Source organism: Cherax quadricarinatus, chromosome 1 (assembly GCF_038502225.1).
Source record: "Cherax quadricarinatus isolate ZL_2023a chromosome 1, ASM3850222v1, whole genome shotgun sequence".
Classification (NCBI taxonomy): domain Eukaryota; kingdom Metazoa; phylum Arthropoda; class Malacostraca; order Decapoda; family Parastacidae; genus Cherax; species Cherax quadricarinatus.
Genome location: NC_091292.1, coordinates 5,396,003 through 5,415,817, shown reverse-complemented (window position 1 = coordinate 5,415,817; position 19,815 = coordinate 5,396,003). Strand labels below are relative to the sequence as shown.

At 40.9% G+C, this 19,815-nt stretch overlaps 2 protein-coding genes across 5 annotated transcripts in view; both read left to right on the top strand.

Moving 5' to 3' along the window:
• Positions 1-19,815, top strand: part of LOC128690837 (uncharacterized) — a 480,921-nt gene that overhangs the window by 285,866 nt on the left and 175,240 nt on the right. The window lies entirely within an intron of this gene.
• LOC128686305 (golgin subfamily A member 3) overlaps positions 7,220-19,815 on the top strand; it is a 60,932-nt gene continuing 48,336 nt past the window's right edge. Inside the window, exons 1-2 of the mRNA XM_053773141.2 lie at positions 7,220-7,357; positions 15,495-15,654. Coding sequence (XP_053629116.2) covers positions 15,526-15,654 — 129 coding nt within the window. The 5' untranslated portion in view covers positions 7,220-7,357; positions 15,495-15,525. The remainder of the gene's footprint in view (positions 7,358-15,494; positions 15,655-19,815) is intronic.

Sequence of the window (19,815 nt, the reverse complement as noted above, 5' to 3'; positions counted from 1 at the left end):
TCAAGGTTAATGATGAGAAGGAATGCTTTTATTACAGTTGTTTTAGGCACTGCTGTTGTTTTCTTAAAAAAAATTTATAGACCTATCATTGCTTTGACTTAAAATGAGGAATATTTTTTCTTGCACCCTCTACAAGAAGACTGCCTTGATGCTGGAAAAGGGCTCTTGATCTGAGGAATTTGAGCTACCCTTTCCTTCCTTGGATCAGACTTAATTTCCTCTCATTCCTCAGCAACTGAATAAGCTTTCTGGGTTTGTCATGGCACCATGAATACTTGCACCCTTGGCACTTGGGTGCTGTAAATATTATATGATTTTCCTCATCTTCACCTAAGTCCAGGGGCAAAGACATGGTGGGAATATATGTTAAGTTACCATTGGCTCTGAGATTCTAAAGAATTAAGTGGGTAGATATGCTACTGTGTAATTTATATATGTTCCTAAAAGCTTAAAGTTGGTCAAACAATTCCTCTCAAGGGGGGATATCTCTTTCCTAAGCAAAGGGACTCTTGATCTGAGGAACTGGACCTCTTCTTCCCTTCCTTGGATTAAATCTAAAATAATTCTCAACCCTCTCTCCTTTTGGCCTCTTTTTGCAAAATTCAGCTTCTAAATATAAAAGGAAAGAGATCACTGTCAACCCTGTTCTGATAACTTCCATTGAAAATGCAGATAATGCCCTGAACATTTTCTCATATTGTAGTACTAAACATCTAATTCTTCCATAAATGGTATTAACAATACTACACTTAATTCCTGTACAGCTTTCCAACTTATTGTTTGTGGCCTTCACTCCTACAGCAACACTTTGAATCAACTCACACATTTTTTCTTCTAACTTGATGGGTACTGATTACTCCTCACCCTTCCCAGTCCTCAGGCAGTGTTTACAAATTTTCCTGATTAATATAATCATCCCTGTGCCTTCTTCCATAAACACCTCTGGCATTGAAAGTTGAATGACATTCAGAAGTGTATAACGATGCACCATTTGATTTTGTGATTTTTTTAATACACCAACCGTCTCCCACTGAATTAAGATGACCAGAAAACAAAGATATGTTATCATCATTGCTCACTCCATCACTGTCTTACCAGAGGCATGTTAACAGTGCAAACTGTACTTCCCACCTTCAAGTCCTTAAATGATTTTTCGTTCAAGGAAGTGGAGCTACCTCCCCTTCCTTGGAGGGGGCTGTATGACTCCCATAAATATAATGTGTGAACAACACATGGCTAAGGCTCTTTTTTTTTTTTTAACACATCGACCTAACTAGCTTGTGCTACTAGGTCAGATGCTGCGCTCCTCCCTTCAGCGATGTGCCTGACCTCACTAGGTCAGTGAGGTCAGATAGTCAGTGAGCTTAAGGTCACTAGGTCACTGAGCTTAAGCCAGTGGGAGAATTGGACCCTGCCTTGCATAAGCCAGTAGGCCTGTTGCAGTGTTCCTTCTTATGTTCTTATGTTTCCCACCAAGGTAGGGTGGCCCAAAAAAGAAAAACTTTCACTGTCATTCACTCCATCACTGTATTGCCAGAGGCACACCTACACAACAGTTATAAAACTGCAACATTAACACCCCTCCTTCAGAGTGAAGGCACTGTACTTCTAATCTCCAGGACTTAAGTCCAGCCTGCCGGTTTCCCTGAATCCCTTCATAAATATTACCCTGCTCGCACTCCAACAGCATGTCAAGTCCTAAAAACCATTTGTCTCCATTCACTCCTATCTAACATGCTCACAAATGTTTTCTGGATGTCCAAGCCCCTCCCACACAAAACCTTTACCCCCTCCCTCCAACTTTTCCTAGGCTAACCCCTACCTTGCCTTTCCTCCACTACAGATTTATACACTTGAAGTCATTCTATTTTGTTCTCTACTCTCTACATGTCCAAACCACCTCAACAACCACTCCTAATTTCCAAAGTACGAACTCTGTGCATTATATTCACACCACACATTGCCCTCAAACACGACATCTTCACTGCCTCCAGCCTTCTCCTTGTTGCAGCATTTGCCACCCATGCTTTGCACCCATGTAAGAGCATTGGTATAACTATACCCTCATACATTCCCCTCTTTGCTTCCATGGACAAAGTTCTTTGTCTCCACAGACTCCTCAATACACCACTCACCTTTTTCCCCTTGTCAATTCTATGATTTATCTCATCTTTCACAGACCCATCTGCTGACACATCCACTCCTAAATATCTGAATACATTCACTTCCTCCATACTCTCTCCAATCTGATATCCAATCTTTTGTTACCTATTTTTTTTTGTTATCCTCATCACCTTTCTCTTTCCTATATTCACTTCTAATTTTCTTCTTTTACATACCCTACCAAACTCATCTACCAACCTCTGCAACTTCTCTTCAGAATCTCCCAAAAGCACAGTGTCATCAGCAAAGAGCAACTGTGACAACTCCCACTTTGTGTTAGATTCTTTATCTTTTAACCTCACACCTCTTGCCAACACCCGAGCATTCACTTTTCTTACAACCCCATTTATAAATATAGTGAACAACAATGGTGACATCACATCCTTGTCTAAGGCCTACTTTTACTCTAACCTGAGCCTCACTATCCTCGTAAAAACTCTTCACTGTTTTCAGTAACCTACCTCCTATTCCATATATTAGCAACATCTGCCACATTGCCCCCCTATCCACCCTGTCATACACCTTTTCCAAATCCATGTTACAAAAACCTCTTTACCTTTATCTAAATACTGTGCACCTATATGTTTCACTACAAACACTTGATCTACACACCCCCTACCCTCCTAAAGCCTCCTTGTTCATCTGCTATCCTACTCTCCATCTTACTCATAATTCTTTCAATAATAACTCTACCATACACTTTACCAGATATACTCAACAGACTTATTCCCCTATAATTTTTGCACACTCTTTTGTCCTCTTTGATAAGGCAGTGTTTAGTTAAATTATTGTTGGTCATGGCTACCGTGCCTGGGAAAATCCTCTCCAGAGCATCATTACTCTTATGCCCAGAGGAGCAGTGCTGTATGACCCTTGTGGGTTTAGTGTTTGATTATAATAATTATACCCTCCTCAAGGGAGGTTCCTTGATGCTGGTGGGCTCTTGATCTAGGGAATTGGATCTGTGCTCCAGTTCCTTGAACTGAACCTGAATGCCTTCCACCCCTGCCCCCCCAACAGGCACTGTATAATCCCTATAGGTTTAGCTCTCCCCATAATAATAATTAATAATAATGATACCCTGAGGAAAGGGAGAGAAACTCCGGTTCCTTGGAAGAGAGCCCACCATCAAGTATTGCCTTTGATGACCTTATTACCCTCACTAAAAAAGAATTATCTGGGAGAGAAGCATCAAACACGTAGGTTTAATGCTTCCCAAGAAAGAGAACACATACAGTTGCTTGAGCAAGGCCCTACGGTGTTAGCGCTCCCCCATAATTGAGCCAAGATCCCCTCACCAACATCAATCTACCTGGAGGAGGGGAGGGCGGATATGATTACAACATACAAGATTCTCTGACCCTTCTGGGGAGGTGCTCTAGATCAAAGGAATAACAAAAATAGTAATAATATCTTTATTTACTAGAAGTACATGTACATGGTATACAGTCCTAGTTGACATCAATGACATACTACTATATAGAAAGCCCCTTATGCTAAGCATTTCGGGCATTTCGTGGAGCCCCAGACCGACATAATGAGATTAGTCACGAGGGAGCATTCACCAAATTCAACTTCAATAACAAAAACATAAAGTGGGACCAAGTAAACCAAGTCCTAACCGATATAAGCTGGGAAGATATACTAAGCAACACAGACCCCAACTTATGCCTAGAACAGATTAACTTGGTGGCACTCGATGTATGCACAAGGCTTATTCCTCGAAGAAAAAGGAGGAGTAGATGTAAAATAGAAAGAGACAGGCGCTCCCTTTGCAGGCGACGGAAAAGAATAACAGAGCGGCTAAAAGAGGTCAATATATCTGAAATGCATAGGGAGACACTGGTCAGAGAAATAGCAAGCATCGAACTTAAGCTAAAGGAATCTTATAGGAGTCAGGAATCGCGGGAAGAACTAAAAGCCATAAATGAAATTGAAAGAAACCAAAAGTATTTCTTCTATGCCAAATCAAAGTCGAGAACAACGTCCAGTATTGGGCCCCTACTTAAACAAGATGGGTCCTACACAGTCCTACACAGATGACAGCAAGGAAATGAGTGAGCTACTCAAGTCCCAATATGACTCAGTTTTTAGCAAGCCGCTAACCAGACTGAGAGTCGAAGATCAAAATGAATTTTTTATGAGAGAGCCACAAAATTTGGTTAACACTAGCCTATCCGATGTTATCCTGACGCCAAATGACTTCGAACAGGCGATAAATGACATGCCCATGCACTCTGCCCCAGGGCCAGACTCATGGAACTCTGTGTTCATCAAGAACTGCAAGAAGCCCCTATCACGAGCCTTTTCCATCCTATGGAGAGGGAGCATGGACACGGGGGTCGTCCCACAGTTACTAAAAACAACAGACATAGCCCCACTCCACAAAGGGGGCAGTAAAGCAACAGCAAAGAACTACAGACCGATAGCACTAACATCCCATATCATAAAAATCTTTGAAAAGGTCCTAAGAAGCAAGATCACCACCCATCTAGAAACCCATCAATTACACAACCCAGGGCAACATGGGTTTAGAACAGGTCGCTCCTGTCTGTCTCAACTATTGGATCACTACGACAAGGTCCTAAATGCACTAGAAGACAAAAAGAATGCAGATGTAATATATACAGACTTCGCAAAAGCCTTCGACAAGTGTGACCATGGCGTAATAGCGCACAAAATGCGTGCTAAAGGAATAACAGGAAAAGTCGGTCGATGGATCTATAATTTCCTCACTAACAGAACACAGAGAGTAGTCGTCAACAGAGTAAAGTCCGAGGCAGCTACGGTGAAAAGCTCTGTTCCACAAGGCACAGTACTCGCTCCCATCTTGTTCCTCATCCTCATATCCGACATAGACAAGGATGTCAGCCACAGCACCGTGTCTTCCTTTGCAGATGACACCCGAATCTGCATGACAGTGTCTTCCATTGCAGACACTGCAAGGCTCCAGGCGGACATCAACCAAATCTTTCAGTGGGCTGCAGAAAACAATATGAAGTTCAACGATGAGAAATTTCAATTACTCAGATATGGTAAACATGAGGAAATTAAATCTTCATCAGAGTACAAAACAAATTCTGGCCACAAAATAGAGCGAAACACCAACGTCAAAGACCTGGGAGTGATCATGTCGGAGGATCTCACCTTCAAGGACCATAACATTGTATCAATCGCATCTGCTAGAAAAATGACAGGATGGATAATGAGAACCTTCAAAACTAGGGAGGTCAAGCCCATGATGACACTCTTCAGGTCACTTGTTCTATCTAGGCTGGAATATTGCTGCACACTAACAGCACCTTTGAAGGCAGGTGAAATTGCCGACCTAGAAAATGTACAGAGAACTTTCACGGCGCGCATAACGGAGATAAAACACCTCAATTATTGGGAGCGCTTGAGGTTCCTAAACCTGTATTCCCTGGAACGCAGGAGGGAGAGATACATGATTATATACACCTGGAAAATCCTAGAGGGACTAGTACCGAACTTGCACACGAAAATCACTCACTACGAAAGCAAAAGACTTGGCAGACGATGCACCATCCCCCCAATGAAAAGCAGGGGTGTCACTAGCACGTTAAGAGACCATACAATAAGTGTCAGGGGCCCGAGACTGTTCAACTGCCTCCCAGCACACATAAGGGGGATTACCAACAGACCCCTGGCAGTCTTCAAGCTGGCACTGGACAAGCACCTAAAGTCAGTTCCGGATCAGCCGGGCTGTGGCTCGTACGTTGGTTTGCGTGCAGCCAGCAGCAACAGCCTGGTTGATCAGGCTCTGATCCACCAGGAGGCCTGGTCACAGACCGGGCCGCGGGGGCGTTGACCCCCGGAACTCTCCAGGTAAACTCCAGGTAAACAATGCATATAAGGTTCAAAGTAATTGTTGAAATTATGATGTGGGAATAACATAAGTATGTGTGTACTGAGTATTCAGCATTTAGTCTAGGGTGATTAAGTGGCTTTTGAGAAGTCTTATTGATTTTCAGACTGGGTTACTTTAATATCTTCTGGTAATGAATTCCAAATTTTGGGGCCCTTTATGTGCATAGAGTTTTTACACTGTGATATGGACACGAGGTATATCAAAAAGAGATCTGTGTCTTGTGTTATGGTCATGTGTCCTCCACTAGTTAATGAGTAGATCTTCGTCCAAAAGTTGGACAAGTACTGAAGAATTCCTTGTATCAAGACTCATGATGCTGCAGTGTCTGACAAAGAAAGGAGAGTTAAGGATGAAAGAAGGGCGCGTTAAAAGGAATGCAGGGAGACTTAACAAGGACAACGTGAAGTAAGAAGAATTAGTTTAGATTTTGCCACCGAAGTGGCTAGTTTATTGTGCACCTGTGGACGGTGGCGCAAGAAGGGTGAATTAATAAGGAGAAAAATTCTTTATTTCAGCATGATACAATGTTTGTACAGAGAGAGAGTTAATAACTAAAGAAGAGGGGAGAAATAATAACTAAAGAATTAGGGAGAGTTAATAATAAAGAAGGGTGAGTTAATAACTACAAAGTGAGGGGAGAGGTAACAAGGCAGATGAGGTAATAAATAAAGAAGCGGTGTTAAAAAAGAAAGAGTTAACAGGAAAGGAAGAAGAGATAATAACCAAGGGAGAGTTAAAAACTAAGGGAAAGGGGATAATTAATAACTAAAGAAAGTTGAGTTAATAACAAAAAAAGGAAGAGTTAATAACTAAAAAAAATAAGGGAGAGTTAACAGGGAAGGAAGAAGAGGTACTAAGGAAGAAAGGGAGTTAATAACTAAAGAAGGGAGAGTTAATAACCAGGGAAGGGAGAGTTGATAACCAAGGAAGGGAGAGTTGATAACCAAGGAAGGGAGAGTTAATAACCAAGGAAGGGAGAGTTAATAACCAAGGAAGGGAGAATTAATAACCAAGGAAGGGAGAGTTAATAGCAAAGGAAGGGAGAGTTAATGACCAAGGAAGGGAGAATTAATAACCAAGGAAGGGAGAGTTAATGACCAAGGAAGGGATAATTAATAACCAAGGAAGGGAGAGTTAATAACCAAAGAAGGGAGAATTATGAAAACAAGTGAGGTGAGAGAGTAAAGAGTGGAGGTAGGAAGGAAGGACGTAGTAGAGTGGGTGGTGTAGCAGCAGACAACAGTCACAGCTGTTACCTGTGTTATCATGTGAACACTAACAACTCACAAGCAACATGCACCAGTGGTAATAACTCTAGCTTGTTAACCAGTGTTAAAGTTCCTGTCACAGTTGGGTGACTTTTTTTTCCCCTAGTTAGGTGGTGGTAAGAGTTATGTAGAGTGACCCACTTGACACTGGTGGTGTTGACGTGACACTGGTGGTGTCCACTTGACACTGGTGGTGTTGACGTGACACTGGTGGTGTCCACTTGACACTGGTGGTGTTGACGTGACACTGGTGGTGTTGACGTGACACTAGTGGTGTCCACTTGACACTGGTGGTGTCCACTTGACTGGTGGTGTTGACGTGACACTGGTGGTGTTCACTTGACACTGGTGGTGTTGACGTGACACTGGTGGCGTTGACGTGACACTGGTGGTGTCCACTTGACACTGGTGGTGTTGACGTGACACTGGTGGTGTTCACTTGACACTGGTGGTGTTGACGTGACACTGGTGGTGTCCACTTGACACTGGTGGTGTTGACGTGACACTGGTGGTGTCCACTTGACACTGGTGGTGTTGACGTGACACTGGTGGTGTTCACTTGACACTGGTGGTGTTGTGACACTGGTGGTGTCCACTTGACACTGGTGGTGTTGACGTGACACTGGTGGTGTTCGCTTGACACTGGTGGTGTTGACGTGACACTGGTGGTGTTCACTTGACACTGGTGGTGTTGTGACACTGGTGGTGTCCACTTGACACTGGTGGTGTCCACTTGACACTGGTGGTGTTGACGTGACACTGGTGTCCACTTGACACTGGTGGTGTCCACTTGACACTGATGGTGTTGACGTGACACTTGTGGTGTCCACTTGACACTGGTGGTGTCCACTTGACACTGGTGGTGTTGACGTGACACTGGTGTCCACTTGACACTGGTGTCCACTTGACACTGGTGGTGTTCACTTGACACTGGTGGTGTCCACTTGACACTGGTGGTGTTGACGTGACACTGGTGGTGTCCACTTGGCACTGGTGGTGTTGATGTGACACTGGTGGTGTTGACGTGACACTGGTGGTGTCCACTTGACACTGGTGGTGTTGACGTGACTGGTGGTGTCCACTTGACACTGGTGGTGTCCACTTGACACTGGTGGCGTTGACGTGACACTGGTGTCCACTTGACACTGGTGGTGTTGACGTGACACTGGTGGTGTCCACATGACACTGGTGATGTTGACGTGACACTGGTGGTGTCCACTTGACTGGTGGCGTTGACGTGACACTGGTGGTGTCCACTTGACACTGGTGGTGTTGACGTGACACTGGTGGTGTCCACTTGACACTGGTGGTGTTCACTTGACACTGGTGGTGTTGACGTGACTGGTGGTGTCCACTTGACACTGGTGGTGTTCACTTGGCACTGGTGGTGTTGACGTGACACTGGTGGTGTTGACGTGACACTGGTGGTGTTCACTTGACACTGGTGGTGTTGACGTAACACTGGTGGTGTTGACGTGACACTGGTGGTGTCCACTTGACACTGGTGGTGTTGACGTGACACTGGTGGTGTCCACTTGACACTGGTGTTGACGTGACACTGGTGGTGTCCACTTGACACTGGTGGTGTTGACGTGACACTGGTTGTGTCCACTTGACACTGGTGGTGTTCACTTGGCACTGGTGGTGTTGACGTGACACTGGTGGTGTCCACATGACACTGGTGATGTTGATGTGACACTGGTGGTGTTTACTTGACACTGGTGGTGTTGACGTGACACTGGTGGTGTTCACTTGACATTGATGTTGACGTGACATTGACACTGGTTTCCACTTGACACTGGTGGTTTCCACTTGACACTAGTGTCCACTTGACACTGGTGGTTTCCACTGGACCCCTGTGGTGTCCACTTGACACTGGTGGTTTCCACTTGACACTGGTAGTTTCCACTTGACACTGGTGGTGTCCACTTCACACTTGGTAGTTTCCACTTAACACTTGGTAGTTTCCACTGGAACCCTGTGATGTCCACTTGACACTGGTAGTTTCCACTGGACCCCTGTGGTGTCCACTTGACACTGGTGGTGTCCACTTGACACTGGTGGTCCACTGGATCCCTGTGGTGTCCACTTGACACTGGTGGTTTCCACTTGACACTGGTAGTTTCCACTTGACACTGGTGGTGTCCACTTGACCCTTGTGGTGTCCACTTGACACTGGTTTTGTCCACTTCACACTTGGTAGTTTCCACTTAACACTTGGTAGGTTCCACTGGACCCCTGTGGTGTCCACTTGACACTGGTAGTTTCCACTGGACCCCTGTGGTGTCCACTTGACACTGGTGGTTTCCACTGGACCCCTGTGGTGTCCACTTGACACTGGTGGTTTCCACTTGACATCAAGTGTCATGTGGGTCACTCAGCAGCAGCCAAGACAAACTCGTACATTGTAATATGTATTGTATTTTGCACTTATTTCTCTCTGTTTTGCAGACATGTATTTAACTAATCATAATAACTTCGAAAGTTTTCTCTGTTACCATTATTATAATCATAACTAAGCACTATACCCGCAAGGGTCATGCAGCGTTGTACTATGTATATTACCTATATACACGTATACACACAATATCACAAAACATCAAGTGAACACTAGGAAATTAGTACTGTACTGTATGTTAATGTAATTTAATAAGAAATTCTAATAAACAAGCTGTATGACCCTTGTGGGTTTAGTGCTTAGTTATGATTATAATTCTAATAAACAATGAAGTGAATACTGTACTATGATAGCAGATAATGTGAGGGGGATCTTAATTCAAGGAATTAGAATTGTTATCTGTTTCCTTAGATCAAGCCCAGTTGCCTCCCATTCCTCAGATGCTGTATGATCCTTATTTGTGAATTTTATTTTGTCAATTTAAATCTAGGTATAATCTTGATCTTGTCAACAACCTATACCAGACTCTAGTGCAATTGCAAGTACCATTTCAAATTGTATTTTTATATTATAAGTTTATATTATAATTCCTACCATCTGTCCATTTAACTTTGTTTACCATTACTTAATTTTAGTCCCTTATATATTTTCTCCTTTATTTTAGCTTTATATAACTACCCTAGTTTATATATTCACAATTGTTAAAATAATCAAGGTGCTATTCTCAGGTGATAAAGTAGAATAAGTTCACAATTTTGCCATTATATTCCAAAGTTCATTTATTTGATTACCACTTTATTGTTCACCACAACCTATATTAGTCCCTTTTATATTATAATTTTATAATATAATTCTAACTTTAAATAATTACCTTTATAGTACTACCTACTATCATATTCCCAAGCTCCATTATTTGATCATCACTTTATTTGTATTAGTCCCTTTTATATTGTCTCCTTTATTTTAGCTTAAAAAAAAAAAAAAAAAAAAAAAAAAAAACTACCTTAGCTCATTATTTTACATTTGTTAAATAATTCAGGTGCTATTTTTTAGCTTAAGACTATTTACTTTGTTTTATACTTAATTCTAACTATAGATTCACTACAAATCTTATGATTACAAGCATTGATCCTGATACCAACCTCTTATTTAATGACTTAAATGAATCAAACAGTTACTGTAATTACTACACAGCAGAACAATCAAATGCACTTCTCAGAGCCAACAACAACATAACTATCTTTAACTACAATATCAGATCTTTAAGCAAGCATTACGATGACCTCATAGCATTACTAAATTCCTTACATGCCAATATGTCCATCATTACACTAACTGAAACCTAGCTAAAGCCTGATAGTACAGATGTCTATGCCATTCCTGGTTACACAGCCATACACAACTGTAGGCCAGACCAACAAGGGGGTGGCACAGCCATATACTACTCAGACCAACTAGAATGTATCACTAATACTTGCACAAGGGATGAACATGGGGAATATATAATAGCTAAATTCAAATCCAAATACCTACAAAAACCTCTCACATTGATAAACATCTACAGAGTTCCACAGTCAAACATTAGCCAATTTAGTCAAAACCTAGGAAGTATGATAACTGATGCACGCATGAACAAAGATCACTTACTACTCTCAGGTGACTTCAATATAAATCTCCTGCAAGACCAGGACCCACACGTTACTGAATTCACAAACACAATGAGTAACTGTATGTTACTACCAACAGTAACAAAACCTACAAGAGTTACAGAGACTAGTGTTTCCCTACTTGACCACATCTGGACCAACACCATATCCCCTTTAAAATCAGGCATAATTACAGATAATACCACAGACCACTACCCTACTTTCCTCATAACAACTCTTGGTAAACTACCCCAAGACACTACTAAAGTCACCTTCAGACTTCACAATGAGGCAGCCATTAATAACTTCACAACAGCAGTAGCAAACATTGATTGGCACACTGAGCTAGAAATCTATACAGATATTGACGAATGTATTAATAATTTTTTAAAAAAGACCCAATACCTCTATAACAAGCACTGCCCTAAAAAAACTAAACAGATGACAGCTAAGAGACTGAACAGTCCCTGGCTAACACCCAGCATTCTCAAATCCATAAATACAAAACACCAATATTTATTTATTTATTTATTTATTTATTTAAAAATTTGAGCACACATACAGAGGTACAAAAAATACAGATAAGAGCAGCATGCCAAAGCCACTTATACTATGCATAGCATTACGGGCTGGCTTAAAATTAACTTAAGATGAACTAAGCAATGATGACATCAGTGATAAAACTTTAATGTAAACAGATTACTATAAAGCACAAGTGAGTATTACAAAGACAGGTCATATGGTTGTATGCATTGTTGTACATTCAGTAGAATGGAGTATTCTGTTTGGTAGTGTATTTAAAAAATAATAAAGTTAGATTGGGTTTTAGGTTTAACATTTATGTGATATAATTGTGAGAAACATTTAAGATATACAATTTATAAGGTTCAGTTATTCAGTATTTATTTGGTTTTGGGTGAGTAAGTGATCTTTGAGAAGAGACTTGAATTTATAAACAGGTAGTGTTTCTTTTATATTTACAGGTAATGAGTTCCAGATTTTAGGGCCTTTTATGTGCATTGAGTTTTTGCATAGTGTGAGATGGACACGAGGAACATCAAAGAGTGATCTGTGCCTTGTGTTATGGTCATGTGTTCTGTTGAGGTTGGCAAGGAGATGTTTGAGGGGAGGGTTAATATCAGAGTTAAGTGTTCTATGTATGTAATAGGTGCAGTAATAAGTATGGATGTTTTGTATGGTGAGCTACATATGAAAAACAGTGCAGAATGGGTCACATAACCAGAGACCAAACAAAACGTTACTCGTCAATCCTAACCAGCCTGATAAGAAGGGCAAAAAAATTGTATTATGAGAACAGATTATCCAACTTACGAGGTGATATAAAAAAGACCTGGAAAACCCTATCAGAAATTCTGGGAACAAAAAAGATATCACTTAATAGCAAAATAAAATTAGCAAAATCAGATGAACCCCAACTCCCACCAACAGAAACAGCAGACTCAATGATTTCTTCTCCACTATAGGACAAAACCTTGCCAATAAAATTCCAAGCTCAGATACCCCACCAAATGACTACCTCACCGGCAACTACCCGAACACACTGTTCCTAGCTCCGACTAACCCATACGAAGTCTCCCTTATTATCAACGCACTAAAAAACAAGGCAGGAGATTTAAATACCTTACCACCCTTTATATACAAAAAAGTGTCACAAGTGCTATCACCAATCATTGCAACACTCTTTAACAAATCCATTGAATCCTCCACCTTCCCTACAGTACTCAAAATAGCAAGGGTCACCCCGATCCACAAAGGAGGAGACCAAACAGAGTTGAATAACTATAGGCCAATATCCAACTTACACCCTCTCTCAAAAATCTTCGAAAAATTAATTCATAAACGAATCTACTCCTACCTTATCTCCCAAAACATACTCAACCCCTGCCAATTTGGATTCAGGCCTAATAAAAATACTAATGATGCTATTATACACATGCTAGAACATATATACACTGCAATAGAGAAAAAAGAAGTCCCACTGGGGATCTTCATTGACTTACGTAAAGCTTTTGATACAGTTGACCATGACTTGCTCCACGTAAAATTGTCACACTATGGTATAAGAGGGCACTCCCTCAACTACCTCAAGTCATACCTCAGCAACAGAAGCCAATATGTGTACGCAAATGGGGCAAACTCTTCTGCGCAACCAATTACAGTTGGTGTCCCACAGGGAAGTGTCCTTGGCCCTCTTCTCTTTCTCCTATACATAAATGACCTTCCAAATGCTTCGCAATTACTCAAACCCACACTATTTGCAGATGACACTACATACGTCTTCTCTCACCCGAGTCCAGTCACGCTAGCCAATACTGTAAATACTGAATTACAGAAAATATCTACCTGGATGAGGACTAACAAACTTACACTAAACATTGACAAAACCTACTTCATTCAGTTTGGTAACAGAGCTACAGATGTCCCTCTTAACATAATGATAAACGGATCACCTATCACAAAGCTAACAGAGGGAAAATTCTTAGGAATCCACTTGATAATAGACTCAAATTTCATACACATATACAACAAATTTCTAAGAAAATTTCCAAGACTGTAGGCATACTATCGAAGATACGGTACTATGTTCCACAGTCAGCCCTCCTGGCCCTATATCACTCTCTTATTTACCCCTATCTCACCTATGGAATTTGTGCATGGGGCTCAACAACAATTAACCATCTCAGACCACTAATTACCCAACAAAAGGCTGCAGTTAGAATGATAACAAATTCTCACTACAGGCAGCACACTCCACCAATATTCAATACACTAAACCTACTCACCATACAAAACATCCATACTTATTACTGCACCTATTACATACATAGAACACTTAACTCTGATATTAACCCTCCCCTCAAACATCTCCTTGCCAACCTCAACAGAACACATGACCATAACACAAGGCACAGATCACTCTTTGATGTTCCTCGTGTCCATCTCACACTATGCAAAAACTCAATGCACATAAAAGGCCCTAAAATCTGGAATTCATTACCTGTAAATATAAAAGAAACACTACCTGTTTATAAATTCATGTCTCTTCTCAAAGATCACTTACTCACCCAAAACCAAATAAATACTGAATAACTGAACCTTATAAATTGTATATCTTAAATGTTTCTCACAATTATATCACATAAATGTTAAACCTAAAACCGAATCTAACTTTATTATTTTTTTTAAATACACTACCTAACAGAATACTTCATACGACTGAATGTACAACAATGCATGCAACCATATGACCTGTCTTTGTAATACTCACTTGTGCTTTATAGTTATCTGTTTACATTAATGTTTTATCACTGATTTCATCATTGCTTAGTTAATCCTAAGTTAATTTTAAGCCAGCCCGTAATGCTATGCATAGTATAAGTGGCTTTGGCATGCTGCTCTTATCTGTATTTTTTGTACCTCTGTATGTGTGCTCAAATTGTTAATAAATAAATAAATGGGTTTAGCACTTCCACTAATATAATAATAAAAATATGCAGTTAAAGCCTATAATTATACAGTGATAACTTACACTGTAAGTATCAGTCCATATACGTGTATACAGTACTTTATGTTGAAATTTATACGAAAAATCATACTCTGGCATAAACTAAGCAAATTAAGAGTGCTGTACATAATTTATGGGAGTTACAATGGTATACAATATACAGGAGGACCCCGCTTACGCAGCAGGTTAGGTTCTGAGTTACCATTGTAAAGCGAAAATCACTTTGAAAGCCTGATAACATGTTTACTCATATGTAAAGTGAGCAGTAAAGCTAGGCCTAAATAATGCATATACAGTACACATATTTCTTACCTTAAAATAGTTTAGTCCTTAGCTTAGTGAGTGGTGAATATATTTATTGTAGGAAGTTAGAATAAATGAAAAATGGGTATAATTAAAAACCACTGCATTAGCAAAGCACTGTAAAGCAGGGGCCACCTATATAGTATTAATATTTATATAAATAAGAAGAAAGCATAAGACTGTATAGAATAATGTACATACATAATTTACATGAAGTTGTTTTTTTAGATATCTTTTGAATGTTTTTGTCATGTACAGTCATGAATGTAGCACACATTAGTGTACATTATATATTTTCTAGGTATGGCAGCGATTTGCTACCTTGATTAACGATGGAGGCTGGTGACATCAGGGTAAACATAGACTCGGGAAAGCTTGACTCGACAGATCTTACCAGTCAGTACACTAATACAGATTCTCAAGTCTTTGATGTGGTGATTGACCCTCTGACAGACTTTCAGGTTTGTTTGTTTTTTATTGTTTTGATATAATTATGATGTTTGAATTGATGTTACATGAAAGTCTATAATGTTGTATGATCAGTATAAATCCTACCCAGCAGATTCAGTTTTTCAACTAGGTTCTTAGTCCTGCAAAGAAACTGATGTTGATGTAATTTGTGCAACTGAGGGCATGAATTCATCAGCAACTTCTGAACCTTGGACCTCCTGCTGGATATGATGCAGTATTTTGTATTCATATGCAACTAATTTTACACTGTTAGGTATTAATTTACATCTCAATAACGTGTGTCTAATGTTAAGTATCTGTAAGCATTAGGATAAGTCTGCCGGAAATGCACGTGCATGCTAATGGCTTTCTTTGTGCTTAATAATATAAACACAGAAATAAAGTTGTTTATTGTTTGTTACTGTGTTAATTTTCTTTATTTTTTCTGGACTTGAATCCATATGAAAATATCACCTAGCAGCAAATAGGTACCTGGGTGTTAGTCGACTGGTGTGGGTTGCATCCTGAGGGACAAGATTGAGGACCCCAATGGAAATAAGTTAGTCCTCGATGATGCACTGACTTTCTTGGGTTATCCTGGGTGGCTAACCCTCTGGGGTTAAAAATCCGAATGAAATCTTCTTATCTTAACATATGGTGATATACAGTGTGTGTGGCAATTCTTAACTGTAGTGTAGGTGTGCCTTTGGCAAGACAGTGTTGGAGTGAATGATGATGATGAGAGGTTCTTCTTTCTCGGGCACTCTGCCTCAGTGGGGAACAACTGAAGTATTAATAAAAAAAAAAATCCACCTCAATTTCTAGACTGCTTAAGACTGCCTCTGAATTTCCTTGAAAGTCACATTGTAAATTATTGCAATAAAACAAGGCTTTCAGTTAAAATCCTGCAGGCCAGGTCAGTGGTCACAAGAGGTCACAGGTCCTGAGCTGCTTTGGAGATTATTGTGGCGAGTTACAAAGCCATGGCTTGCTTCTGCAGTGTTTTAACCCTTAAATGGTCCAAATAGATCGACGTTCAAATCCATAGTGCTCCAAAAGTAGATTATTTTTTTTTACATATTTTCAAATATAACAAAAAAAAGTAGATAAAAGTTTTTTACACATTTTCAAATGTAAAAAAAAAAACAAGATGTACATTTTTTTACATACGTACTTTCAAATTTTGAAAAAACGTATATATACGTTTGGACCGTTTATGAGGTTAGTGTTCGAGGAGGTCCTACTTCTCCAGGAGGAAATTAGGAGGCTGAAGGCTCACCTCGATGGGTTTGGGAGTGAGTGTGAGGTGGCTGGAGTGGTTGAGGGGAATGAGGCTACCAGCAGTAAGGTGCAGTCTGTCACTCGCTATGAGGAGGCTGAAGGTGAGGACGAAAAGGCTACCAGCAGTGAAGTGCAGTCCAACACCTGCTACAAGTGGCAAATGCTTCCCAGTAATGGGAGGAGCATCAAAATAAGGAAAGTTAATAGAGAAGATCTGAAGGTAGGAAATTGCTTCTGTTCTTCAGGATGAGTGTACTTCAGTGGTCAGTGAAGGTAAAGGTACTACTTCCCCTGCTAATAGAGGTAAGCAAATTCTTGTGGTTGGTGACTCACAGGTAAGATATATGGACTGTGCTTTCTGTAATAGGAATAAGAAGGTGAGAGAGAGTGTGTGCTTCTTTGGAGCTGGTGTTGGTGACATAGTCAACAGGTTTATCTTGAGTTTACCTGGTGAGGGTTTCAGGGGTCAACGCCCCCGTGGCTCGGTCTGAGACCAGGCCTCATGGTGGATCAGGATCTGATCAACCAGGCTGTTACTGCTGGCTGCACGCAAGCTGACATACGAACCACAGCCCGGTTGGTCAGGTACTGACTTTAGGTGCCTGTCCAGTGCCTTCTTAAAGACAGCCAAGGGTCTGTTGGTAATCCCCTTTATGTATGCTGGGAGGCAGCTGAACAGTCTTGGGCCCCGGACACTTATTGTGTTGTCTCTCAGTGTACGCGTGGCGCCCCTGCTTTTCATCGGGGGAATGTTACATTTCCTGCCGAGTCTTTTGCTTTCATAGGGAGTGATTTTCATGTGCAGGTTTGGTACAAATCCCTCCAGGACCTTCAAAGTGTATACAGTGGACCCCCACCTTATGATATTAATCCGTTACTGAGAGCTCATCGTAAGCCAAAATTATTGTAAGGTGAATTAATTTTCCCATAAGAAATAATGGAAATCAAATTAATCTGTGCAAGACACCCCAAAGTATGAAAAAAAAAATTTTTTTACCACATGAAATATTAATTTTAATATACACAAACTGAAGAAGACATGCACAATTAATACTCTTCTTATCTTTATTGAAGATCTGGTGATGATTGATGGGATGGGAGGAGGGGAGAGTATGGAAGTTATTGTTTAGAAGGGAAATTCCCTTCCATTAGGACTTGAGGTAGCAAATCCTTTTCCAGAGTTACTTCCCTTCTTCTTTTAATGCCACTAGAACCAGCTTGAGAGTCACTGGACCTCTGTCGCACAACAAATCTGTCCATAGAGGTCTGTACCTCACGTTTCTTTAAGATTTACCTAAAATGGGCCACAATATTGTCATTGTAATAGTCACCAGCACGGCTTGCAATAGCTGTGTTAGGGTGATTTTCATCCATAAAGGTTTGCACTTCAACCCACTTTGTATCGTATGGCGGATTTAACATAACGCGATGCCATCGTAAGGCGGGGATCCACTGTATTATCGTGTATCTCTCTCGCCTGCATTCCAGAGAATGTAGATCAAGGGCCTTCAACCATTCCCATTAATTTAGGTGCCTTATCGTACTTATGTGTGCTGTGAAAGTTCTTTGTACGCTTTCCAGGTCTGCAATGTTGCCAGCCTTGAAGGGGACCGTTAGTATACAGCAGTATTCCCAGGTAATGGGAACAAGCCCATTATCTGTCTCATTGCTGGTGGAAATGATATCGGGAAGGGTAGGAGAAAAGAGCTGCTAAATAAGTACAGGCCAGCTATAGATTTAAGTTCTAAACATTGGAAAGGAAAATAACCATGCCACATATAAACTAATAATGTAGATCTTAATATTACTGTTTGAGAAATGATTTGGGAGTTCTGGTTAGCAGTACTCTAAAACCAAGACAACAGTGCATAAGTGTTCGCAATAAAGCGAACAGAATCCTAGGCTTCCTATCAAGAAGCATGAAAGGAGTCCTCAGGTTGTTCTTCAACTCTATATATCCTTGGTTAGGCCTCATTTAGATTGTACTGCACAGTTTTGGTCACCATATTACAGAATGGATATAAACGCTCTGGAAAACATACATAGGAGGATGACAAAGTTGATCCCATATATCAAAAATCTTTCCTATTAGGATAGACTGAGGGGCTCTGAATCTGCACTCTCTAGAATTGCATAGAGTTAGGGGGGATATGATTGAGGTGTATTAATGGAAAACAGGAATAAATAAATGGGATGTAAACTATTATTATTAACACATTGGCTGATTCCCACCAAGGCAGGGTGGCCCAAAAAAGAAAAACTTTCATCATTCACTCCATCACTGTCTTGCCAGAGGGGTGCTTTACACTACAGTTTATAAAACTGCAACATTAACACCCCTCCTTCAGAGTACAGACACTGTTCTTCCCATCTCCAGGACTCAAGTCCGGCCTGCCGGTTTCCCTGAATCCCTTTATAAATGTTACTTTGCTCACACTCCAACAGCACATAAAATATTAAAAACCATTTGTCTCCATTCACTCCTATAAAATACGCTCACACATGCCTGCTGGAAGTCCAAGCCCCTCGCACACAAAACCTCCGTTACCCCCTCCCTCCAACCATTCCTAGGCCGACCCCCAACCCCGCCTTCCCTCCACTACAGATTTGTACACTCTCAAAGTCATTCTGTTTCGTTCCATTCTCTCGACATGTCCAAACCACCTCAACAACCCTTCCTCAGCCCTCTGGACAACAGTTTTGGCAATCCCGCACCTCCTCCTAACTTCCAAACTACGAATTCTCTGCATTTTATTCACACCACACATTGCCCTCAGACATGACATCTTCACTGCCTCCAGCCTTCTCCTCGCTGCAACATTCATCACTCATGCTTCACACCCATATAGGAGTGTTGGTAAAACTATACTCTCATACATTCCCCTCTTTGC